This window comes from Pezoporus wallicus, unplaced genomic scaffold (genome assembly GCF_028554395.1).
Source record: "Pezoporus wallicus isolate ANWC-B61680 ecotype Strahan unplaced genomic scaffold, APGP_CSIRO_Pwel_v1 contig_865, whole genome shotgun sequence".
NCBI lineage: Eukaryota > Metazoa > Chordata > Aves > Psittaciformes > Psittacidae > Pezoporus > Pezoporus wallicus.
This window is the reverse complement of record NW_026636827.1, coordinates 2,254,177-2,281,617: the sequence shown is the minus strand read 5'-3', so window position 1 is coordinate 2,281,617 and position 27,441 is coordinate 2,254,177. Positions and strand designations below refer to the sequence as shown.

General features: G+C 37.6%; 1 protein-coding gene across 1 annotated transcript in view; it reads right to left on the bottom strand.

Moving 5' to 3' along the window:
• DARS1 (aspartyl-tRNA synthetase 1) overlaps nucleotides 1-27,228 on the bottom strand; it is a 41,741-nt gene extending 14,513 nt beyond the window's left edge. The window contains exons 1-7 of the mRNA XM_057401847.1: nucleotides 27,118-27,228; nucleotides 25,847-25,904; nucleotides 19,602-19,694; nucleotides 14,621-14,723; nucleotides 6,001-6,103; nucleotides 4,737-4,817; nucleotides 4,148-4,207 (exon numbers count right to left, since the gene is read on the bottom strand). Of these exons, the coding sequence (XP_057257830.1) occupies nucleotides 4,148-4,207; nucleotides 4,737-4,817; nucleotides 6,001-6,103; nucleotides 14,621-14,723; nucleotides 19,602-19,694; nucleotides 25,847-25,904; nucleotides 27,118-27,189 (570 nt within the window). The 5' untranslated portion in view covers nucleotides 27,190-27,228. The remainder of the gene's footprint in view (nucleotides 1-4,147; nucleotides 4,208-4,736; nucleotides 4,818-6,000; nucleotides 6,104-14,620; nucleotides 14,724-19,601; nucleotides 19,695-25,846; nucleotides 25,905-27,117) is intronic.
• Between the last annotated feature and the right edge of the window lie 213 nt (nucleotides 27,229-27,441).

Below are 27,441 nucleotides of genomic sequence, written 5' to 3'. Positions count from 1 at the left end.
CAAAAATCAGTGTTTCACTTTTCATCTTTTCTTGTTTTTCACTTACCACAGATCTTCATGAAATGAATACTTCAGTTAAGAACAGCAGAATCATAGAAGGAAAGATCTAAAAACACAACCAGTGTTCCAATTTGCCTTTTTTAATTGTTTCAATAAAGGAATGGTAAATCAAACAGCTCTATAATCAACCGGTTTGACTTTTATTAAGCTATCATGAAAAACAGATACGTAGGTTGTGGCTTCCTCGTTGGTCACTTGTGGTTATCTGAAAGAAAATCTGGTCTATACAAGGACTCTTTCTTCTTACCAGCTCTCCTATCTCTACACCCCTGATTTTTCTACTCCACAAGTCTGTGATCCGTATTTTATGAGTTACCCCACCAGGAACAAATTCATTCCTTCTCAGTCATCATTCTTTGGAAAGGATTTTTAAACACCTCCACCTTAAGTAATCACCATTTTACCTCACCATCACAATAACAACTACAGCAATAGCTTGGGATCTTGGCATTTAAGTACTTCCCATCCTTAACCTCAAAGAAAACTATCAGGTACCTCTGGGAGATCTTTGTCAGCAACAAAATGCAAGACTGTTAAAATACAGGGCACAGCTTTGTCTATTTTCACATGTACACAAGCATGAAAGTCTTGCAATCTTTGTAGAATACTCTGCGTATTAAATCTCCATTAATGCAATTTCCTTATTATTAATTGCACTCCTTTTGCATCATAATCACACTCTCCTTTTTATACAACATAGCTGGATAGAGTAATGCTGTTTTCTGAAATCCAGTCCCTTTCATTGATGCAATGAGTTTCACAGCTCCACTTTATCACGATTTAGCCCTATCTAATGAACTCTTTATAAAGTACTTAACTACTTTAAATACTGTATTTAAATGGACAATAATTTTAGTTCTGTTTAAGGACTTTCTTTAGTCTAAGTCTTGCCAAGATCTATGCATTTATTTTGCTAAATTTTTCTAAAAAAAACAAGCAAAAAAAGTATCTCTATTTTTGATGTTCGATTACCTCCTTCTTCCTTAAGAAACTGGGGCACTGAGGAAATCAGAACTAGATGGTACATGTACCTGTGGCTGGACTTCCTCCCGCACTTGTAGGAACAGATCATTTCAGTATCTATGTCAGAACTACTCTGTTAACATTTCTTCCCTCCTACCCATGATTTGGCTTTCCTAGAAGGAAGAAGTATGGGACAGCAGTGGCTACCAATGGTTTCAGATATCTCTGAGCTTTTAAAACATTGTGTCTTCTAATTCTCCTTAGATCATGCCTACTTATGCAGTGCACTTGAAACAGTAATAGTATAAGCATACGTTCTCACTGGAATTTCCCCTTTCTCCATTAAATACTTTGTCTACTAATTCAGGTCTCCCTTTTAAAAACACAGGTCAAAGTAACACATTATTATTTAGAATCTTCTTTTGCATAAGCAAACCTTCTGCAGAAAAAAAACAAAGCAAGCATGAATACGCATGAGCCTACTGTTCCAAAATAATCTGCTTTTGTTCTGAAACAAATAATGAAATGTGAAACAAACATGCAGAAACGTTCCTCAGTCAGAGACAGAAACTTTTCCTGTACATAGGAGGAAGTTAAGATAGATACCTCACCTAATTTAGGGAAAGCTGTGGCCAGATTACACCCAGCCACAGGTGCATGCAGAGGATGAGACATAAAGCACTGAAGTACTGAGATTTGACATTTCATCCTTCATTCAATTTCATAAAAAGTTACCGTGAATTCCTGTTCAGCATGAAGTAGCTGTTTCACACCACACTGCGGCAACTGTTGGAGCTAAGGAGAAAAACAGCTTCTGCAGAAGGCAGAGTTAAGGTTCAGACCTCAAAACAAGGTGCCAAATACTGCTGAATAGATAGTGTACTGACACTGGTTGGGACATACAAGTTATAAAAGGCCACAGCAGCATCCACTTAGCTCACCAGCTGTACCCTCCAGGCAGAATACTGATTAACTAATCTTCTATTACTGTACCAGCAGAGATTTGTAAGAAGTACTGGGAGAGTCATGCTGGACTACTGACTGTGTACAGGGACAGAATTTTAGCCCACACCTTTTGCTCCATCTTATGGCATTACAGTCTTACTTCTTTTTCCATTACTATATGCCTTCTTAGGTTTTACTCTGCAGATGCCCTCATCTTAACTACAGCCAAGGATACTTTCATGCCATTATTTTCAGCTAGTATTTTTAACTCTCATTCCCTTTGTAGTATTTCTCTGTTCTCTTTGGGGTTCATGGCTCTTTACAGTTTATTATATAGGTATGTCATTAATTTAATGGATTTTCTTAAGTTTCTCTGGAGTGCTGTTGAGTATTTTTATCACCAGAAGTTCAACTAAAACTTTCACTTCCAAGCATCCTGGAGTTCTCCCTTCAATTTAGTATCCTGCCTTACCACTACCATAAGCTGCTGATCCTTTAAATGATTTTCACTTTCAACCATTAATATAGAATTCTTTTCATCAAAGGCTTAATTTAAGACACAGATGAAGAGACCAGTATGATGAGATACTGAGTATCCTGCAAAGTTATCACAAATTGAAGTTGCTCAATATTATACATAAGGTCTAGTGAAAAGCAATCAACTTTGGTCCAGGTAAAACAATTTGCACATGTAGTTTTAGTTGCTGAAATATGCAGATTAGATATTCAAATGCTTTAAGCATCTTAGTGTCAATTTTTCCAAATAAATAAATTTTCCAGTAAATAAATGACTTTTATTTCCCAGGGTCATAGACTGAAATAACGAGAACTACTACTGATACACTGAGTTCATTAGCAGAACTTTGAATGCAGTACTAGATACACCGTAAAAATGAGCAAAGTTCTTTATTCAATGAAAAGTTAATACAAAATTTACTGTGGAGAGCCAAATATGGGAAAAGACCAGAAAGCCTCATGTCAGTAAGAACAGCTTGTTACTTACATGCTTAGTGTTAGCTGCTATTTCAAAACAAGAAAAAAAGTTCTGTGATTGTATTGTGTGCAGTTCTGGTGTCCTCAACATAAAAAGGACATGGAACTGTTGGAACAAGTCCAGAGAAGGGCCACGAGGATGATCAGGGGACTGGAGCACCTCCTGTATGAAGACAGGCTGAGGAAGTTGGGGCTGTTCAGCCTGGAGAAGAGAAGGCTGCGTGGAGACCTCATAGCAGCCTTCCAGTATCTGAAGGGGGCCTATAGGGATGCTGGGGAGGGACTCTTCATTAGGGACTGTAGTGACAGGACAAGGTGTAACGGGTTAAAACTTAAACAGGGGAAGTTTAGGTTGGATATAAGAAGGAAATTCTTTCCTGTTAGGGTGGTGAGGCACTGGAATAGGTTGCCCAGGCAGGTTGTGAATGCTCCACCCCTGGCAGCATTAAAGGCCAGGTCGGACGAGGCCTTCGGTGATACGATTTAGCGTAAGGTGTCCCTGCCCACGGCAGGGGGGTTGGAACTAGATGATCTTAAGGTCCTTTCCAACCCTAACGATTCTATGATTCTATGATTTAGTAGATATTTTTTTGCTGCTGATCTGAAAGAGTAAATATTTGGGAGGTATATGAATTCACAGAACGCTGTGTCTCTATGACCAGAATGAAGAAAGGTGTTTCAGAAAAGAAAAAAGCAAAACATAAGGAAGAAACAAGGAGAATGAGATTGGTATCATGGCCCGGTACAATTTCACTTGTGAGACATGTGTTACAGCACCTCTGTTAAACACTGAATTAAAAACTTACATCTTATACTTCAAAACTGAGCTCTTACTACAGATTTTAGGTATATCTGGGAAGAAGCATTTCTAAATTGTCCTTATTCAATCACCCTTAACTTTTGTAAATATAAAAGCCCAGATGTACATGGTCACATGCCAAATCCTGAATGTTCACCTTTAAACTACTAATATGTGTTCTTTGATTAATGTCACAAAAGGTGAACATTTAGGATTAAAAACCCCTGTGTTTTCACAACGTCACTAACAAATAAAAAAATATGTTGTTTATTTTTCCTCTGGCCAACAATACACTTCCATCAAATCCTTGACTTTCACTGCTTTACAGATTAGAAATATGAAGAATAAACACTTGCAGGCAAGCATGCAACACAGCACGTTTCTTACCCTCAGATCAATGACTCTGTTGTCCAGTCTTGTATCTTGGTTTACAGTAGCTCTTCCATCCTGAACAGTTGTGCAAAAATACATAATGAATACACACATCTTAAAAAACACCAACCAACCAAAAAACAAAACAAACCCAAACAACCCACCCAAATCAAAATCCCAAGCCCAAAAGCAAAATCAAGAACAACAAAACAAAATACATGGAAAAACATCCTCTGGCTAAAAAACAAGGGCTACTTCTAAGTTCTGCAGAATTTCTAGATCATTCTAGAAACTGGCAGCAAACCTTAAGGTCTAACTTCTCCCAGAGGTCACAGGCAGAACCCAGCTATGAGTTCGGAGGGGGTGGGGGGTGTCAGTCTAGAAGACACACACAGAAGACGACAAACTCTCTGGTTTTGACCTTCTGCAGTTCAGCAGGTAACAAGGCTATGGAGATTTCTAACCCAGTTCTGAGTAACAAAAAGGAATTAAAATGCAAGCCTTACAAAACCCCTAAATCCCTGCATTAAGGAAGTTGCCTGGATTTTATGATGCTTTTTAATTACAAAGACAACAAAAAGTATCTGAGGATACAAAGTTTCACCTCCTCTCCTTCAACTTCTGGCCGAACAGCATCATCCAGCTGTAAGGGCAGTCGGGGTTCAGCCAAACTGATCACATAGATCTGAAATTGAGACAGGAACAGAAATAGCATAAGAATCAGCTCAAAAGGAGGTGTGATTTCCAGAAGAATATTTCTGGCACAGACTTGAAACAGTGTTTGCATAGGCTGTTAACTGTAACACAGTGATTTTATTCAAATACTTGAGATACATGGGTGCATTCTCATGACAATACTGGAAGTGTTTAGGTGTTTTCCTGTTGAAAGATTAAATTATTTTTTTTTCTTCTGGGAAGCACTGAGTTGAGCAAGTACATGCTGAGGGACAAGCCTATTGGCATGAATGCCAGGTCTGAAACTATTAGATCTCACAGAGTTTCAGGTTCCGATTACAGCAAGACCATCTAAAAAATATCTGAAAGAGCCATTTCATACTGAAAGTTCATGAGATACCTAAAATACAATCAGAGAATGAAAACCACCTTGCCTTACAGTGTGGTCACAGTGCAGTGAATTTGCTATTCTTTCAGAGAAATCAAGTATATGATAATCTGCACATATATTAAAACATGTTTCTTCAAAATCTGCAGATTTTCCCCAACACTGTTACCTAAAATTTACCTTACTGCTATAATAGCCATTGTACTCAACTCTTAAGGTGACTGTTTCAGCTGTGTTGAAGGCATACAGTTTGGCTGAAAACCTTCAGAAGGAAAAGATATTACATAAACGTTTAAATATGCTTTCTATTTAAACAAATTATAAAGTTGCACTTCCTCCAGCCCTACAACACAAGCTACAGGAATTTCAGATTTCAAGAGCTTCCATACTGTTCAGCCAGTGCTCTACTTTTGCTGAGATACGTATTCCATTCTATTGTACTAAGGGGAAGATTGAAACTCTGTGATAAAGAAGAAACTTCTGACTTGCACTTAAAAAGAATCAGACATTTTTTTACAGGATCTGCTGCAGTTATGAATAAAAATCCAGAATTACAAGCATTCTTAGCCCAATTGTTCCAGTGAGATACTTTATTTTACTTTGTACTGTAATTCAAATGGCAGATAAAAATAGAAAATTCTAAAAGTCAAATGTCTTAAACCCAGAAATGTTTCCTGTTTATGTATGATACACTTGAATTTGTAGTTTTAAGCAGTTTTGTTTCTCTGGTATGGGGCTGCAGATTGACAACCTAGACAGATGATTTCTCCAACAATCAACCAGTGCCCCACTTGCTCAAATTTACCTTTTGAACGTGAAGCTCAACATCTTGCTGAGTACAACCTCCAATTTTCTGATGTGCTTTCCTCACAACGCCTTCTATATCCACAATGCTCTCTTTGTTGATGCTGTCAATAAAGATAGGATAGGATGTTTACTAAATTTCACTGCACACTGCACCAGACTCAGTACCGAGTTCATGTACTGCCTGGACTGCTGGAACAGCAAAACAGAATTAAGGATTTAGGAAAAGTTACTTATTATATATATAATAACTGAGTAATTAAGGACTTTGCTAAAATACTCCCAGCCATGATAAATTCAAACTAGGATAAAAAACTTTGGAGTGAAAGAATTAGTGCTCACTCAGTTTTTGTGTGTATATACATAAACTGACAAGTTGCATAGTTCTTCTAGGCCACAATACATTCTTCTATGTGTCAGCTGATGCAGTTATCTGAAAGACATGTCTTAGCCAGCAGAGCAACAAACTGAAAGGAAGTCTGAGCTTGTTTAAAATACAGGGCTTGTTACTGAAAGATGCAAGACGCTTGTAAGTCATTTCTCTCATTTCAGGAGACATCTTAATTGCTCTGTGCTAACAGTCACTAATAGAATATTAAAACACTATACTGCTTGTTGAATGTCTTCCAAAAATCTGATATAAAGTTAGTGTGCTATAAGCAAACAATAACAAAAGTCTCAAGAGTCATAGGTAAGAAAATAATTTGGATAAGCAGCTTTTATTTAGGTATTTAAGGTACTGGACTTGAAACCAGTGATTTTCTACAGATAATCTCACCCCACTGGAAATACATTTTCATTGTCTCTTTGCTAGCTTGGTTACAAAAAGCCAAGTATTAGAAAATATTTCTTTCCTTTTTATGAAAAATAACTATTACCATTAACTTCACCTTTCACTTCTCTGGCCTTCTTGAGAAGACTGGAAAGCACTTTATGTACGTCACTTGACTACATAAGCCCTTAGAAAGCAGGACAGTAGCAGAACCACAATTTAACTGCAAACAGTAAGAGGTGAGCAAGGGTGTCACTGGACACTACTGATCTTGTAAAGCAAAGAGCAATTAACAATCTTGAAGTTTACAAGGCTGGATTTTTTTTCTTTATTTTTTTTTTTCAGTTAAACCCTTCTCCATGCCCCTGAAAAAAATCAACCCACAAAACCCATACAGCTAAGTTGGAGGGTGGTGAAATAAAAGATTTATATGAACAGCAGGTGTTACTGAGGGGCAATAACTCCCAGTTAAAGGAGGTAAGGACAGAATACAAGCAGGTACTGCTGATGGCAACTACAATCCACTTGTATCTGTATCAGTTTGTCTAGCACCACCTGGAGTAAGCCAGTCTAAGAGCTGGGAACAAAACCTCTGTATTCTAGCCCTACAGTCCTTTTGTACATACAGCTACAGTAAAACCACATGAGAAACTTTCTAGGACTGAGAAGTTTCTCTTTAGAAATATCTATGTTTGGAATTAGTCATCCTCTCACATTTTTAAAGTAGGATTTACCTGGGTAAACAATAAAGTTTATTCTTTTAGTTGATAAGGGAAATTTTAAGTTTTCTTCTCTGATAAAGCTCAAGTGGTGTGACCCAGAAGGAGCTGAGAACAAATCACCAAGTGTTGCCAACTATAACTGCTTATTTGCATGACTTTCTAGTATTCCTGAAGCATCCATATCAGCCCTAAGAAAATCTACATAGATCTTTGTTCAAACTTGGGACAAACTTTTTGATGTTATAAAGCTGAGCTCAGATTTAAGTTATTCAACATAAGTTTTGAATTTAAATGCTCAAAGTTTTTAAAAATCTGATCATATTAAAGTTACAGTGGAAAATTCAAGCATCAAAACTCTCAAAACCTAACAGTATCATTATTAAGTAAATTACAAAAAACTTTCAAAACTAATTTTGTGCATTTTAGTTGATTACACTATTTCTTTGACAGTAATAACTTTCAGGTAATGTAACTCATTGGTAGCTGCTCTGAAAGTTATACACACAATGCTGCTTTACGTGCTTGAACTGCTTAACCATTAGGTAATTCCACATACTGTATAAAATTTGTGAAGAGTATGTTTTTCAGGTGCATTTCCATTTTAAAAGAGCTCCAGTTGCTCAAATCAGTGTAATGAATAAATGGCTAAATTTGTACAAAGCACAAGTTGACAGTAGGCTTTAAATCAGAATTCATTTAGTTAAGGGTGAACCTCCATCTCCATTATTTAAGCAGAGGCAACAAATTCAAAAAAGACAAGGAGAAATGGCACTTGGTGCTTAGAAGTACACTCTATTGCAAATGATTATTAAAACCTCCTTAAAACAACAAAGGCAGCAATACAATGCTTTGGAGGCAAGAGAATGTGATGATAAGAAATGCACAGAGAATATCATTGAATGTCTCCAGAGAAGGAGACTACAACCTCCCTAGGCAGCCTGTTCCAGTGCTCTGCCACCCTCAACAAAAAGAAGTTCTTCCTCATGTTGAGGTGAAACTTCTTGGTTTTTAGTCTATGGCCATTGCTCCTCATCCTGTTGCTGGGCAAAACTGTAGAGTCTGGCACCATCCTCCTGGCACCCACCTTTGAGGTATTTACATGCATTCATGAGATCCCCTCTCAGTCTTCTCTTCTCTAGACTAAACAGGCCCAGATCCCACAGTCTCTCCTCATAAGAGATGCTCCAGACCCCTGATCATCCTTGTGGTGGTGTTTAAAAGAATTAAAGCTTTACTCTTATGCTAACTTTTTTTCCCTAAACAGTTCTCCTCTATTTTCCCCACCTCCTTTTTCATGTTGGCATTTTGGCAAATACCCAGAAAAGACTACTAATGACATGAATAGCAGTGTCTTCACTGAAAAGAAAAGTTTCTAATCTGCTGAGTAAAAACCCTCTCACTAGTAATAGCAAATAAAAAAAAAAAAGTTTTAAACTTACTGAAGCAAATTCTCTGCACCATGAAAAACAAAATAATAGTTAAATTATGTTGTATGATGGATTCATCATCAGATTACCAATCCCATGACTAAGAACTGGTGTTTGTGAAGTCATTACAGAGCTTTGATCAGAACATACATGGAATGCAAGACATGTAAAATGGTACTGGTTTAAAAATACAGGCAGAAACTGACTTTCACATCATTGTAACTGTAATATTGCTTCGCAAACTTGCATAGCAGAACCTTAAACATTTCACTTGTGATTAAATGTGCTTTTTCTGTCTCTAAACTGGAGTTGCACTTAAAACACTATGCATCTTCATCTGGAGCACACTTTAAAACTGTAACAACCCGCAGTCATTAAATGTGACATAATTTTAAGATGTATTTCAACTCAGTTCCTACCTATGTAGATCCTTGTATCCAAGTATGCATACAGCCTGGGCACATAAAGCACTACCAAGTTTTCTACTGCACATGGGCATCTTTGTTTTTTACAAATATTCATCATCTACTCTGGACTTTCACTTGATAATTAGAAAATATGCCTTTCCTCTTCAGACTACATATTTAACCTGGTACGGAAGTAGATGTTCGTGCATCATATGAAAACTACGAAAACCTAGAAGGTGCTGCTTTGATCCCAACAGGGAATTCCAAGAATTATACTGAAATTATAATTTCAGTTCAAGTTACAAGAAGAAACAAGATGCTTTAATTGAATGCTAGTAACTATAGCAAACTGTTCTCCGCAGCAGCAGCCTAAGTAATCTAAGTGATTTTTTTGATGAAAATCCCCTGGCTAAAAAAAATCCCCAAACAAACAAAAAGTGAACAAGTACCAGGAAAGCATGCCAAAGCTATCACCATTTCCATTCAAGACAACAATATTTCTAACTGTAATTAATATTACAAAGGACTAGCAACTAAATTAGGTGCATGATGCACTAAAACAGATGACGTTTACATTTTATAATCCTTAACAAAGCTGTTTTAGTATAAAGTCCAATGTTAAAAGATTCCTCTGTATAGCAAACTGCTTCTTTAAATGTAATGTTTCTTTCAAAATATCAAGACTATAGTTACTAGAACGTCCACTAGATGCCTTATGTCCCTCTTAATTATCTGCAGGTCTATTAGCCAAGACTTTCTCTTTTAACCACAGGATTGCATTATTGTAGTCTGTATGACAACATCTTTCATCAACAGCTCCATGTTGCAAACTGAACCCCCTGTGGGCCTCCCTAAGTGAATCACAATCCATATTTTCTTGATCAAAAGTCTGAAGAACTGAAAGAAACTTGGTTATTTATACACTTTACATAGAAAATGTTTTACTTCTTGGAAGCATCTATACTTGTTCAGAAATTTTCTTGTTTGTTTTTTTCTTTAACGGTGTGTTTCTGTAAGCAGATTACACAAATTATTGTATTTATCCATTATTAAACCTAAAAATACTAAAACAATTGTCATAAACCAATAATCAATTATTCTTTATCTGAATGTCAGTGAAAGTTGAAGGTAATAGTTTACTTTGGAAAAATTAGTTCACTTTGTAAATAGCTGAAAGTATAAACATTTTATACTCAACTCAGTTAAGAGCAACTGTAAAATCTATCTTCTTTTAAAGATCTTAAGCAGCAAAATTCACTACACATTTTTAATGATTTGTATTGAGGGAAAATAAAAAAAAAAGGCAATTTATTTCCCTTTCCCTACCTAGCTTCAGCTTCTGTTCACTGCATCGTGTCATACCTTTGTATCTGCAATGTAAAGAACCCTCCACAGGCAGAAAATCTTCTTGCATAGATACCATCAGACTGGAATTTGCATCACTAAAATCCCTTCAATAGAATAGGGAGTTTTCTTTAGTCTCACAGGAAGGCAGATCTGCCTGACTGCATATCATTTCATCTTGCAGCTTCACCATCAACCTTTTCCAATTTGACATATATTCCTATACAAGATAACAAAAGTGGCCAAAATATTTCAGAAATAGTCTAATAACTGGCATATATTGCATTAATGGCATTTTAGTCCTCTTTTTCAAAACTCAAATCTCCTAGTATAGTAGCCAAGAGAACCACATGGGCTCCTGTTAAGTCAGTTATCCTACATTTCTCATCACTTACTTTCCTACATATTAATCCTGAACATACATAGAATCTGAACTAATGATCACAAAGATACAAAATGCATACTGAGGAGAGACAAAGCAATTATTCTAAATGAACCCTGGTTACTATATACTCTTAGCCCCCACTTTACCATTCCAATTTCTGTGTTGCCAGCAAACTTAACAGCTGCGATTTAACATTTTCTTCCAGATCACTGATATAAAAGTTAAACAGAAATGGATAAAGAAAATATTTAAATATTTCTGCAACATGCAACAGTTTTCCTAGTATTACCAATTTATCTAGCTGATGAACTTATGTGTATTTTTCTACACTGTGAAGTATTTTCATAAATGCTTACCTATCTTTCCTCTCCCCCCCCCCCCCCCCCCCTTTAAATCTCTCTTCTGAATTTCCATTCTATAGCCTCTATAAAGAGCCATCAAGTTACTTCCTGAGTGAGGGCACAATATTTGGGCAGCTAAATTAGAATCTGTTAACCACCTCTCACAACTGCTAAATCATATGACATGGATATGGGGGGATAAAGGAGGAGGCTTAATGCTGATCTAAAAAAAAGAAAAGAAAACTAAAACCAACCACACCCAATACACTGCAGAAAAAAAGCAGGCTGATGAATTACTAATTGCATCACTTGTCACCTCTACTGGCTGACAGAGACAACTCTTTCTCTTATACAGTATCCACTGCAGGACTAGGCAGGGTTTTTTTTTCTGATAAAAGACTCCATAACTGCCAATCCAGTATCTCCAGTGGCTCTATGGTGTTGACTATGCATGTTCTATAAGTTCAACTATAAAATTTTCATAGATTAACTCACAGAAATTTCTTTCTAAAACTGAGTTAAACCAGTATTAAGAATGTTTTACTAAAAAGAACTCACATACTTATGACAATGGAGATAATTAGTATAAGAATGTCGCTAGACCACAGAAGGTTATGAAAGTTCTTGGTTTCCATGTGCCAATATCTAAAAGAGGAACTGGTTTATTATTTATGAAAGTCTGTAGAAAAAATGCTCATGATTTAATCAGTTCTCATTAAAAGTTCAATATCCAGAATTTCACAAAGTATTTTAAAGAACATTTTGGACCCAATATCAAAATATGATAAAGTAGTACATGAAAAATAAAATTTATGGACTACCAGTGAAAAAGTTTAGTTAAAAAATTTAATGAAATGTAAGGTTTTTAAGTTAAATGTTTTCATCAATAAATGTGTGTCTCCTCATTTAATGTATCAGAAACAAAAGGAGAGGATGAAAAAAGACACTGAGAAAGGCAGAGAAACAGTACAGTTATTTTTAGACATCTAAGACCAGTCTCATCTAATAGTAACAATGGCTTTATTCTACAACAGGTGAAAACTAGCATGAAAGTGCCTGAAGACAAAGCACGTACTGTTGCTGTGCTTCAGGTGTTACTGGCACAGAGACCACAGTGCACAAGTCAGGGAACAGCATCAGCCTCTGAAGGAGACAAGGCAGCTCCATTGGCAACATCAGACAAAATTGTAGAAGCTAAAACACTGGAAAAAGTAACAGCATGGCAGGATATTAATGAAGTATGTTTGTTGGTGGGAAGGAATCATGATAAATGATTGCATTAATTGTGTCAAAACAAAAGAAAACCCCCAAAAGAAAACCCAGAGGGCTGCAGCAGAGAATAGCCTATCATTCAAAGAATGTGATGATAACCATATAAGCATTTCAGAAGCACAAGTAATTCGTAAGACATGCATGCTATAAATTAAGAGAGGCTGAAGTATCAGGATTTAGCTAGCAAATGCTGTCACAAAAAAGAGCAGAATGAAAAGTCAAAATAGAGCACAAACATGAGTCTGCCTACTCAGGTCTGTCAAGAAAAGTGGGGAGATGACAGAGAATTGGAAAGAACCAAAGGATGAGGTTCCATCTGATTTAACAGCTGACTGCTGCCAGAAGAGAGGAGCTTTGCGCTCTACTCTTTCCAGATACCCTTCTCCCCCATTTACCACTCCTTGTTAGCTCTGGACCTCCATGATCTGCTTTTAATCACTAACCTGACAGAAAAAAAGTAATGGAGTAAAAAAAGATAAGTTGATCCACACACACACACACAAAAATATATATAATCAAGGAACTCCTACAAGTTCCATGGAACTCCTACAACTCTTACAACTCTTCCCTTTCATGAGCTCCTAACCACTGAGCTCTGCCACTCATGAAGAAATTCAGCTGTAGAGGAAAGAACTCCAAAGAAAACTGAAAAAGAGAGGTGCTGGAGAGAACTAGATAATAGGAGAGTGAGCATCAGAACTATAATAGTTGTTTCACTGTTTGGTAACACAACTTTGTTGAGAAAGTACAGGCAGACTGTTGGTAGGTTAGAGGGAGATGAATTAGGGAACAAGTAGATTATACACTTAATTCTTGTCAAAGATTCTAAGCACTGGAGAGAACAAACTATTTCATGAAACAAAACACTACACTTTGGCTCACAAACACCTGTAAACAGCATGCTCCACACTGGCACTACCAATGCTAAGCATCACCAAACAACAAACACTGCTGGCTCTGTTTTCCCATTGCCTTGAATCTCAACAGCAGAAGCATTATCCTAACCTTTTAACTTGGCTTCTGGAAGTCTGTACTATAATGAATCCCTCCTCTCCCTGACATATTGAAGGTTGAAGGCTGTAGCACTTTCGCAGCTAATTAGTGGGGGCTCCCTTCCCAGACATGAGAGTAATGCCAAGAACTACACAGAAGCAACTCAAGTGCCACATGTTAAACATATTATTGCACTGAACTGATCCACATTTCTATTTATGAACAAGCAGACATACATGATTAAAATCTCTACTATAAGAACACCTTTATCATGCTAGCATATTCAGTACTGAACAAACTGAAAGCACAATCTTGAGGCAAGCATTAGGGAAGGTGTTTTTTTTATCTTTAAGAGCAAAATAAACCAAATAACTGAATTTAAATTACAGCAACAAACACCTGTTTAACTGGCAAGCCTACCTATTACCCTCCCCCAATATTTAAATAAATAACTTATATCTTTCCTTAAACATTATAGTGCCAAAAAATAAGGTGTAAATAAGATTAATTCAGTGCACAGAAGCTAATCTGCGTTCTTCAACTTGCAATATGGAACTTCTCCATGTCAGTTCTAGCTATAAAACTTACTACTACGCTGCACATTTTGTAGAAGAAAAACCCTGAACATGTGCAGACATACACAAGCACCACGCACAGAATGAAGTGTCCCACTAAGCTCAGTTCACCAGACTTTTTGTTAGCTGGCTTGAAAGTAAATGTAGGTTGTCTATGGTGAAAGAATGCTGCTTCAGCAGTTCAGAATGAATTTCAAGCCTGTTCTCTATTTTAGCTTTTGTCAGTGTAATGTATTCAATGCAGTAGAGAGCTGACAATTTAAATAACTACATTTTAAAACAAACGAAGCATTGATGTTAATGTGTGAAAATGGTCCCAACCCCTGGGAGTCCTGGTTCCCACCATTGTTTACTCTGACAACAGGATATAATTGCTTACTTACTTGGCAGCAAACTTTACCATCTGCTTGCTTGCATGCTGTCCCACAGCCACAAGAGCCTGGATATTAAACTGCTGCTGACGCAGGACTAAGAAACACTGCTTCCCTGAATACAAAGGGAAACAACACAGGTGTATTAAGGACAAGTTACTCGAGGTCTTTGTGAATGAGAAAAAAATGCTTTACTACCTTACTAGTAAGCTGAAATTTTAAGTAGGGGGTTTTATCTATCCCTCTCATCACTCTCCCCACCCAGTAGCTACATCAAACTAGTCAGTGTGTGTACACACACACCCCAAATATTGATATAAACCAAATAATTCTGCCTTACATCTATAAGCATGTGAATGGACATTTCCTAAAAATAACATAAACCTTCCAAGAGAAATAATATCTAGGCAAAACAAAAACTAGAAATCGTGACTTTTAAAATATCCATTGTTCTTCAACTGCAAGAAGTAGACCATACTCTTCCTTTTTGCTTTGCTCACAACTACTTCAACTCAACATTATTTTAAAAGAATTTTTTTCTCATCTTCCCAAATTAAACAAAGCCCCTCTGAGAGAAACAGGCTTCATTTTGCACCACAGAGACTAAACCAACAATGTTCATTCTGTAATACACGACACATTCAGAATGAAGGGAACAAAAGGAGTATTGATTCCGGTGAATGACAAGAACCTAAAAGATCCAATTAAAAATTCTTGTAAAAGCAATTTATTCATGAACATCTTAAGGAAAAAGATGTTAATAGGAATTAATAATAATTTACAAAGAACATATTACACTTTGTTGACTTCTAAAATGTGTATCTCCCAAGTCAACAAACCTCTTTCTAATCCATTTAGCTGACAGTTACTAATTTCATATTACTCTTTACATCTCTAATAACCATTTACTCTTTAACATAGATTTAAGGAAATACAGTGATTTTAAATGCTTATTCCTCAGAGAGAGAAATTAACAACAAACACTTCACTGTGGTACCAGTATCTGATAAAATGTATCAATGTAATTTTAACTCCATGTTCTGACTCATAACATTATAACGTTTCCATTAAATGGTAAGAATAGGAAGAAGCCAAAGCTTTGTTATAAACAGCTATTTCCCAGTTATTGTTGACTTAGATTATCAAACATTAAAATCAACATGTATCTAACTTGAACACTGAAACTGAAAAGCCAGTTGCAGTTTTCATTTGTAATTATGTAGATCACCATTGCTGACACATAGCTGCAGAGAATTTAAACAGTATCGGAAGATAGAATGCAGAACATCTGGCAAACAATCTGATGGAAATAAAAGCAAACATATAAAACTAGTACAAAATATTATTAAAAACCAAGATTATAAGTATTGAAAATAACTAACCTTTTCCTATGACTGTGATTTCAGAAATGCAAAAAAAATTAATTCCTTATTTTCAGAAAACAGAGTACAGCTATTTCTGCAATCCAGAGGCTACAATATCTAAGTAAAGAAGCTAATGTGGTATGGATGTACGTATTTCTTGCAGGCAAACATTAAACTACAGATTTAAATTAGAAAAGCACAGGCTGTGTTTCAGATCCAGCAAGTCAACAAATCAAACACAATTCTTCCATAGGGCACAATACACTGTGTTTCTTCAGGGAAGCTAGTCATATCTCACATCAGTGACATCTCGGTATTTCTTCCTTACAATGTAGTTTGATACAGTATTTCCTAGAAAAAAAATATCTGTCTCCATGGTTTTTGTCACAAATAATTTAGCAAAATGTAAGTTTCAACAATGATGTGTTAGGTGTTCAAATAAAAAATACGCAGCTGCAGACAGCTACAATGTCGTTCAATTATTAAATATTTAAGGAGAAGACAGTGAAATAAATTGAGGGACCTGCTATCATACTATAATCAGAAGCAAAAGTTTGGAAGTTGTTCTTAATCCCAAAAGCCAGAAGTCTGATCAGTATCCGCATAATAAATCTTTTGCCATGAGTAACAGTAGTTGTTTTCATGAAGAAAAAGGATGTTTTGTAGAATATAACTATTTCTAATCAAACGGAAGATAAATGATCAAACACTCACTGACAGAGACAGTGAAAATACCACAAAGATTATAGGAGGAAACAGAACTTTTCCCAAAAGAGCCAAAGGCATGCAAAATAAAGTATCAAAAAGGCAAGCCATAATCAAATTTACTTTATGATTAGATGCCTTTCCAGATCAAGAGATGGAAAAAAAGAAGCAGAGTGAGGGAAGGGGAAAAAAAAAAAAAAAGAAGGATTATGGGATGTTCTCCCACGTATTTCAGAATATTTATGTGGCATTTAAGTGAAAAGTGTAAGACCAAATTTACTCTCATTAAACAGTAAATTAAGTTTCTATAAAACAAACCAACACTTTTTGAGCCGCAAGACTGCTCAAAAAGATGAAAAGCTTCAAAAGAAATTTGCTTAAAAAGGTCTGACTCAGTCTAATGCAAGGAACTTTTAGTCACTGAACAAATAAGAGAAAACCCCACACAGAGAATCCCATCAAAAGAAAGACATAAAACCAAAAAGGAATCCATTTCCTTCCTTGTATGTGAGTATCAAATGACACAAGACCTTTCAAGAGAAAAGGATGTAAGGAAGGAATTTGTATAAAGAGTAGAAAATGTTTGGGCATACAAATTAATACATTGCTAGTTACAGACATCTGCCAGCAAAGAGAAAAAGGTATATGGTTTATTATAAAATTTGCTCTTGCTGGTACTCTTATTTTCAGACATACGACTTCAATGTTTTATAAACCTCTGCGTTCATAAACCAGAATCAAGTTCCAGACTAACATACTGCTCGAGTGCCATCTGCCTGGCAGAACCCAGGCTGATTTCCCAACTGCTTTTTAATGATAAAAGCAAACAGTAGCTTAGGCTGGCTTTAAAATAAAGCCAGAAATAACATTTATTCAATCTATTATGAAAAACACAGGGCCTCAAGCACTTTAATTTCAGTACAACCCACAGAAATTCCCAACACCCCATTCTTTACATATCCTTCAGTTAATTTCCATCAGATTTCATGAGTGACTTGCTATATGATGAGACAGCTGGATGCTGCAGTTGTTCAAATTCAATGTTTTTGCTTTATTGGTCAGAACTGGACAGAATTAAATAAAGGATATGCTGGTTATTTAGGAGTCAAATTCAAGCTTCTGAAAAAAACTAAAGCTATTTTTGCATAAGATTTTCCTTTTTCCTGCAAGACTTTCTGTAATAGTAGGAATAGCACCATGATGTGTGTGGGAAAGCCTAATACTACTTTTTAAACATTTGCTTTTCTTGAAAGACTCTTTCCCCCAAAGATTATGTAAACAAGGGTATGGCATTTCCTGAATGTCAGAATTGTTCTGTGTTGTCAGACCAAGAGGGAACAAGAAATACAATCAATAAATTGAGAACACTTCATGCCCATCATTAACTCCTTTGCTTTCATTCATCAGGCTGTGTGAAAAGAGTTCTGAAATTAAGCACTTATTTCATGAAAAATGATAGCCTTTCTTGAGGTCAAAGGCGAAGGATGACAACCAGCTTCTTCTAATATTGCCATGTTACATATATATTACTCTGATTGAAGTGCATATATCATGCAAGGTACTGTATATAAACACAATACAGAGAGAGTAATGAACAACTACTGAGCTTTATGTTGTTTTAAAGGTCTGCACAGACACACCTGTGTTTAATAATACTAAATTCTGTTAATAATCTGAATTCTTCCTATAGCCACAAAAGAAAAAGCCATAAGGATACCCTTATTCATATACTGATGTTAATATTAAAATTAGAGAGTATCTCCTGTCTGAACAACTTAAAGTTGTAATGACCAAGGCTTTCACACCTTTTAGGGTTGACAGCTTCTATAAATAGCAAAGAGACACTTCCATATAAGACCCCACTACAAAACTATTGAGGAAATCACAGAAGGCTTCCCAAATGTAAAGATTCTCATACAAACTAAAATTTGCATTATATGTATATATTTACATGCAGTTCCTTAACTGACTGCAGTACAGACACATTAAGAGGGACTTTTTTTTTTTAATGAAGCCTCAAAAATAAAAATTAATCTGGTATCTGTGACAATATTCTGTAATGGATTCTTGCCCCCAGTTTGCTTTATTTTCAATTCTGAGACTATCATTAAGTTTCATTTGTGAAGAAAATTTCTTTATGCTCTTTTCATTCAACTCTTAGGAAGACAAGGTATTTATATCTCATTACAGAACTGCCAAACATAACTGAAACTAGTACAACAGTTGTCAGCATCTGATGTCAACTGAAAAGGCCAAAGCCTATTTAAGTTTGCATATGGCAAACTGATCTCCAGAGAGAACTTCTGATTCCAGGAAAGAAATATGGCTGTCAAAGAGCCAAGTATGACAGCCCATACCACTCAGAACCTATAAAAGGATTTTCCCTTTGCCTTGTAAAGATGATGTTTCTTATTTGAAGTTCAAATAGGTATAACCAGATACTGGTAACTGAAAAGTAAAAATTCTGAAATTTTAACACAGATTTTTGCTTCCTGTATAGGTATAGTGAAAATACTCATATGCAGCAGGATAAATATGGCCTGGCAACTGACACATTTACAATAAAAGTCCGTTTTACAGGAGAAGTTTGTTAACTGTTTCATCTCACAACTGTTAACACCCAAAGGAGAACGACTATATTTTAAAATTCCTTTCATAATTGCCTACACATTATTTAATAATATGATAAAACTAAAATTCACTTTTACTAAAATACCCTACTTCCACTCAGCTGAAAACAAAATTTCCTTTTCCCTTCTTGGGAAAAGAGAGGTGGAAAAAAAGAAAATAACCAATAAAAGTGAACACTGAGTAGTAACCAGGTGGTAAAGTTTTCTGGTATGCAAGACATAAGTAATAGGTCATGACAAGAAAATAAACACTCAGCCAAAATATGAGGAAATAAAAGCCCGAAGGCTTCTCACCTTTAGCTCTGCTTGTATGAATTCTGCCACGAACCCAAACTACTTCATCAGCCTTCTCCACTGTCAAGTCTTTTATTCGAATCAAAACTCTATCTGAATTACAGAAAAAAAAACAACACCACAATCTTAAAAACAATTTAAAATAAATTTTAAGCAAAACATCTTTCACTTTAAATTCCAAAGACATTTTCCATCATTGCTAAAATACATAATAAATTGAAAATATTTTTTGTATCTACAGGATAATAGACACACTGAAAACACACAAGATGGTATTTCCTTTCTCAGTGTATTGCACTTGATCAAGTAGTTTTAAATCGGTTCAAGTTTATGGTTTGACTTATACAGCAGGGTCAAACTGCACTAAACCAAAAGCAAGACTTACTGTAGTTCACAGATGGAAGAACCCAGCCTGACTACAGTATTTGTGATAGGATTTCCCTGTACTGCAACTGTACTGCCTGCAGTTATTAATCTGAACTTCTGCTAGCTAAGTGATGCCTGCCTGACTCCACTGTGCAATGTAAAAGTTGGTATGTTGAACATAGCAAATCAAAGGCTCAGAGGTGACACGACTATTCTCTGTATCTAGTAAGGAGAAAGGTATCACAGTAATTACTGTTTAGAAGAGAAAGAAACCATAAATAAATGTGAATTAGAAATTAGAATATTTTGATAAAAACAATAATGTTTTGGAGCAACAAGAGTATAACTGTGTAAAACCAGTAAAATTTATTTTCAGGGAGAATCTCTTTGACAACCTGATCAAGCACTACTATCATTGTACAAGCCAGAAAGAACCCTTTAAATTCTATATACCCAAGAAAGCTAAACAACAATAGGAATTCATGATCCGGAAAGGTTGGATTTTGGATAGCAAAGGAAAAATAAGTCATGAGGGAAAATATTTTTAAATAAATCAGGGCAGTTATGAACTGCCAATATGCTGGCTGCATAACACTATTCCTTGAGAAGTACTTGTTTAATTGTATTTTTTCTAGTCAAATGTATTTTTGCATGGTCTCAAACACTTATTTCTTACAGTATCTACAAATGAGTTAGAGGGTATACACAGCATATTTCTAGCAGCTTTACTTACTCATTTACAGTTAGCATGTGGGAAAAACACTGCTTAGTAGACAAAAGAAAAATTTCTAAGGGAGATATTGATCCTTATGGATCTCTTTCAACTTGAGGTATTCTATTATTCTTTGAGTCTATGACAGTAACACAAGCAAATTCACTCTCGTTTTATCACAGACTTCTCCATTGTTTCAAAATAACACTAAATTTCCCAAGACACTTCCACTCTAGACTTTTCCCGCCAGAACTTTTCCAAAGTTTGCCTACCCTAGGTTACCATCTGCTCCTTCCCTCTGTCTCTGAATACCAGTCACAGCTTGCCCTCCAAGCCTATTATTCTGCAGTAGAAATTTTAAGGGGTTGAAAATGTTCATTAACTTATGCTCAGAGCAGTGCAGTTTCTCCTTCACAGGCAAACATCAAAACACGAATAGAATGGAAGTGCACAGAGAAATGTGATGAGAAATTGATTCAAATATATTAATAATGTGCGTGTGTGCACGTGCACCAGTGCACTGCAGAAGGGAGAAAAGGGAATAAAGATGTTATCACTTGCCAGCAACTTCTGACATTTAACTTTAACAGCACAGTTCTAGAGGAAACACGCAACCAGTACAACCCATACACTTTAGTATATCTAAGAGTTTGATATTCAGACAGTTAAAATTACCTCAGTCAGCTTAAAACTATATTGTTAGAAACATTTTCCAGGCACGAGCATAAAGACAGAATGAGGTGCTACTTTTTTTATGGATCCTTAGTGTTTCAGGAACCATCTGTGTTAGATAAATATTTTTTAAGTCTTTTGTATACATAATGGTTCATATTTCATCAAGACTAAACAAGACACCTTTAACACAGAAAATGTTACCTGGTATGAATTATTAAAAGCTATTTCACCTTTCATAATACAGGTAATAAAACAGTATCAAAAGAGACATCATAAAACCATTTTTCCAAAAGCAGATTGCAGAATCACAGCACAACAGAGATTCGGAGGGGCCTCTGGAGGTCACCTGGTCCAACCTCCTGCTCAAGCAGGGCCACCTAGAGCCAGCTGTCCGAGACTGCATTCTGATGTTTTTTTAATATCTTCATGAAGGGAGACTCCACAATTACCATGGACAACCTATGCCAGCGCTTGGTCACCCTCATAGTAAAAGATGTTCCCAGTGTTCAAGACCAGGTTGGATGAGGCCTTGGGTGATACGATTTAGCGTAAGGTGTCCCTGCCCACGGGAGGGGGTTGGAACTAGATGATCTTAAGGTCCTTTCCAACCCTAACTATTCTATGATTCCATGATTCTGTGTTCAGAGAGAACTTTCTCTGTTTCTGTTTGTGCCCATCTCTGGTCCTGCCACTGGGCATCACTGAAAACAGCTAGATGTAGCAACTATTATGTCACTTTGTTTCCCTCCTTCAACACTTTCCACTCTACTCTGCTTTTCCTCTCATTTCTAAAATGCCAGTAGCTCATGATGTCTGCATTTCTTAGGCTAAGCAGTTGTTTGCCATTCATTTTTCTATTGTCCAACCAACATGCTATAGCTCAAATCTTTCTTCTTTACTCCCATCTATCAATCCACCCAGAACTCCTTTGAGCTAATTTCTCCCATGAAAAAAAATTTCTTCCATGAAAAAGTGACAGCTTCTTGCTCTCACTTTTAAGGTCCTATTAAAACCATACTCTTCAGCCTGTCACCTACATGTTCTTTCAGAAATGCAAGCTATACTTACATTTTCTTGCCGCATAAACACAGACAACTAAATAATGCAAAAATAGATGTTTAAACCATGCTATAGTTGCCATGAAGGGAACAAAGACTTTAAACAAAGTTCAAACAAAACACTCTTTAGTCTGAAATTACACTTCCAGCCCCAATTCAACATTCATGCTACCTCACCTTCACTGCCAAACTGAATCATGTTTATGGGGAAACTTTATTTTTTTATTTTCTTCATGTATAGCACAATCTCCTCTATTCAACAATTTAAATATCCTTAACTTTCAGAACTCTAACCTCTTCTAAACATAAGAGGCTAAAACCCCAAAAAGCTGTGTGGGTTATACAAGACAATCACTTTACCACCCCCAGACCCATACCCCAGTTTGCTCATTTAGCTTGCATCACAGAGTTTTGAACAGTATGATCAATATTTCTGTTGTCTATGTGAAGTGCCAGCGTCCTTACAATGTTGGATAAATTCGAAAAAGAGAATATAAATTTGATTAAAAACCCTGAAAGCCAAAAGCAGTATAAGATGAAAGCAGCTTCCAGGTAGAGGTGAAAGTAATGGAACTGAAGGGAGAAAAAGGGCAAGGCAAATGAAGTTTTACTAGCAATCATAGCCTCAAGCACGTAGGAAGGATTTGAAGACATCATGTAACAGGAAGTGAGAACATCACATAGCACAGCCAGCATCAGCAGAAGAAAGGCTGAAGTGGGTGAAGAATGAAGGCACAAGCGTGCATGAGATCAGTAGAGCAAGGTGGAGCATCTATGCAACAACTCTGTGAACATGTGAAGGGTTTTAATTTGCTTGCAGAGGAACAAGAATCTACGAGTATGATAGAAGGACAATAAACCTACTCATGGAAACAGAGAATTATTAGCTCTGAACACTCCAAGCTTTTCAACTTCCCATGTCCTGCCAGTGTTCTCAGGAGAGTGCAATTACCACAGCAAGCCTAAAAGCAACAGTTCTGTAGAAGTACAACTGAGCTCCTACCCACAACTGTGCGGTATTGTCTGTTGGCTGCAGTTACCAGACGGTATGTGGAGCTGCATGTGTCATATCACAATTCATTATTCTGACTTAGAAATGGCATGTACCCACAGTCTTCAGAAACAAACAAAATAAACACAGTACAGGCACGAACACTCACATTTGTGCTCCCCTGCAACCTCCTGCCCCAGGCAGTAGTTCTCCAAGACACTCAATGCAAGCAGAATACTTTGGGCGAAAAGCATATACACACTACTAATGATGAGTGATGACTTCACCTCACTCCCGTGAGCCTTTTGATAAGAGCTCTCCCTGGCAGGAACTACTGAATCTTTAACTAAGAGAGCATTAGTATCAAGAAGGGGACTAGTCTGATCCTGAACTTTTCTGTTAGAAGTATTTTGGTGTTCACTGTTACCTAATTCTGGTGTTCTAGACAATAATCTTCTAAAAAATGGAACAGCAAGAGTGTTTTAAGTTGTACTTTAACGAAAATGAAATTTTATTGTATTTTAATGAAAACCTATTCAATCTTACCCATACACTGGCTAAGACTTTTTTTTTCTTAAATAAGGATTGAGTGTCAAGGGGATAACAGATCTGAACACAGCACTCTGCCCTTCTCGTATCATTTCCTGTAGCTTTCACCAATTTTCCTTCTCAACATATTCTTTTTTTCTCCACAGTATTTTTGAGTGTTTCTTTTAACTGTGAGACAACTGGAGAGGCACTTTCTCCATGAGACTAGGATTTGATCCATTATCTCAATCTGCCAGCTTTGGTCTCTCACATAGTTGTTTGCTACAGGGTGTGAAAGTGGCAGAGTAAACAGCTTGCTGAAACTCTGGTGATCCAAATGCCGTCACAGAAGAGTGCAGGGAACAGAGATCCAATAGGACATTTTTTCAGCTTGCAGTCAGCAATGGAGGCTAACCACTCAGATGCCAACTGAGAGTTACCAGTTTTCCTTAATAGAATACCTTCTAGGTTGCAACTACACACCAATTTATGGACTGTTATGTGGTTACATGTAACTATGGATGACTGTATTCCTGCCTCTTCCACCAGTCACCATACCCCCAGCCAGCCTCTTTCACTTTGCTAGGCTGGCTAAACAAACTGTCATTATGGGCATGTTGACACAGATCAGCAGAAGACCCAGCATCAGGGAGACCACAGATGCCAGCAGTTTGGCTGGCTTACACTGCAATTTCAACTTTAGTTCCCTTTGACAGCTAATATGTATTTTATTCAATAATGACTACGAATACAGTCTCTAGTGATCTTCTTGTCCTGTTACACTCTTGACATAATGTTCCCCTTCAGCTGGTTTCCACCTATGATAGCTTTTGTGGCTTCTCTTCTTCCCTACATTCTGCAATTCCCTTCCTAAGGAAGGTCAACTAAAACAATTCAGAGGGGAAAAACAAAATCACCCAATCACAGATGATGCTCTTTTTTTACATTTCATTACGAAGAAGTTACAAGAAGCCAATCTATTACCTTCCCTCGCCCGTTTCATGCACTGAATAATAAAAAGATTAATATTTCTTGGGATGAGATTGTTCTCTTAACAAGTCTTTCTGAATCCCAATTCCCCATCAGTAGAAAATAAGGATTTCCTGAATTCATAGTGGTGTGAATAATCATAGAATCATAGAATAGTTAGGTGCTCATATGCAGGACTAATGAAGGTGACATAAGCAGACAGCTATCCTACTCAGAGCATTGCTGCAGCAAGCCATAGCAGAACTTACCCCAAGCAAAGAAAAAAAATGACAACTCTGACTCGTTACATTACAAATAATTATAATCTAAAGCAAGAAGAGTCAAGCCTGCAGTAATGGACAGAGACAACAGCTGACAAGCTGTGTAGGGCATGATCCAGGCATAGCAAAGACTGAAATTCCATAACCTCTCTGGACCCAGATTCAATATCCAACCACACTCACAATTTTTTTTCCTTCTATGTAACTAGAATTTCCTGTGTTCCCACCTGTATCCATCACCTCTTGTCCGGTTACCACACACCTTCAAAGAGTCTGGCTTTGTCTTCTCTACACCCTCCATTCAGAAGCTTTAAACAGTAATAAGATTACCCCACAGCCTACTCTTCTGCAGGCTGAATAAGCCCAGTTCCCTCAGCCTCACCTCAGAGATTCTGTGCCCTAGTCCCTTGAACAATTTGGTAGCTCTCCACTGGACTGGTTCCAAAATGTTCAGTTTCCTGGCACCAGAGAGCCCAAAACTGGACATAGCATTGCAAAGACAGCCTCACATGTCCCAAATGCATTCAAATAAAAGAAATGCCAGCAACGTTTGAATGAAAATGTATGATAAATTATTTCTTAAATAAGTACTGAAGATATCAAGTATATAACTTTCCTTCTCTCTTCCCCCCTTTTTAAAAAACTTTTCTTGTTTTTTAACTGACCTGGTTTCTCTTGAGATTGTATCATTGAGGACACTCCATATCTTTCCTTAGCATAATCCTAAAATGGAGGTGAGAAAAATATATCAAAGAAGCATACACAAAAAGATGAAAAAAATCATTACAAAGTTAACTGAGGCAATACAAAACAATTAGCCGCAACAATAAAGAAATTGTGCTTTAGACTCTGAGATATGCAACAGAATTGTGCCATGTAAGAAAAAAAAAAAATCCAACAGCAAACATTAAGATCATGATTTTCTACACAGAAGTTAGTGTGAATAGTCCTATACACAGCCTACCCCCTGAAAAAACATTCAAGTCCTACAGAAGTAGGTCCATTGCTAAGTATTCCCTTCCCATACCCAGGCACACTAAGAAATCCAGCTGATCACATCATTATGACTGGCAAAGCAAACTCGACTGACTGCTAACAAAATCTGCTAGGTTAAGACACAGGATGTGGAAGATATGCAGCCTTTTCATCAAAAATATCCCAATTTTTGTTTTCCAACTAGGCATGCTCAGTTAAAACATAAAGGCATTATAGTTTATTTATTTTATTCTATTCAATATATGAACCTAAGATAATTCTGAATACTTTGGGCGGTCTTCACTTCTCTGCTGTTGTTGAATTACAGCCCATGTATAATTTTACAGAAGCTATCTTTACTCAGAATTCCTTACTGCTGATGCATTTTTGGCCTTTCAACAGCAAGCAAAATCGAAACAAAATGAACTGATGCTTGGGGGGGGGGGGGGGGGTTCAGCACTGATCTGCGATCTTCAAGTGCAAGACAGAAACACCTGCGAGGCCAACAGGCGCCACCGGTACCCATGCAGCAGTAGCCTGCTATGGAGCAGCAGCACAGTCCCTCAGGGGGAAGGGCACAGGGACAGGGCTGTGCTGCTTCCCAGTGCTCAGGCGGGGTCTCCTCCGCCCGCACACGCGGAGACCAGATTCCAGCAAGACTCTGCAAACGCCGTGTGACGGAGAGGCAGAACACTTCAGTAGATCACTAACTGGCTGAGCCCTGGGAAGGCGGCCAGGGGGACAAAAGCAAAATGTAGCTCTGCCCTGGAGCCGAGCCGGGCCGGGCCGGGCCGGGCCAGGCCAGGCCCCCCAAGGCCAGACCTCCCCACCCCACAGGGGACGCTGCTGTCTGCTGCCTCCGCGCCGGCCTCAGCCCCACGACAGGCCGAACCCTACCCCTTCCCTCTCTCGGGGCGCACAGCCTCGACGCCGCGCCCGCCCCCTCCCTGCGGAGACCCACATCAGCTGACGACGACTCGTCGCTCTCCGGGCGGCGGTCCTGACCCTGGCCGCGACCGGCGGCACTCGGCATCCTGCTGCAGCCGGCACGGACTTTCAAGCACAGCACAGGAAAGCAAAGCACGGCACAGCACAACCACCTCCAACACGCCGCTTCCGCGCATCCACCTCTCGCGAGAGCGAAAGCAGCAGCGTGAGAAAGTCGGGCCTTCCCCCCCGCCGCGCTGCCTATCAGCTCTTGCTATCGCGAGAGCTGAGCCTTCGTTTTGGGCCTGTGCCTGACGGCAAGGAGCTTGCGTACTGCTAACGCCTGGGGCAGCGGCGC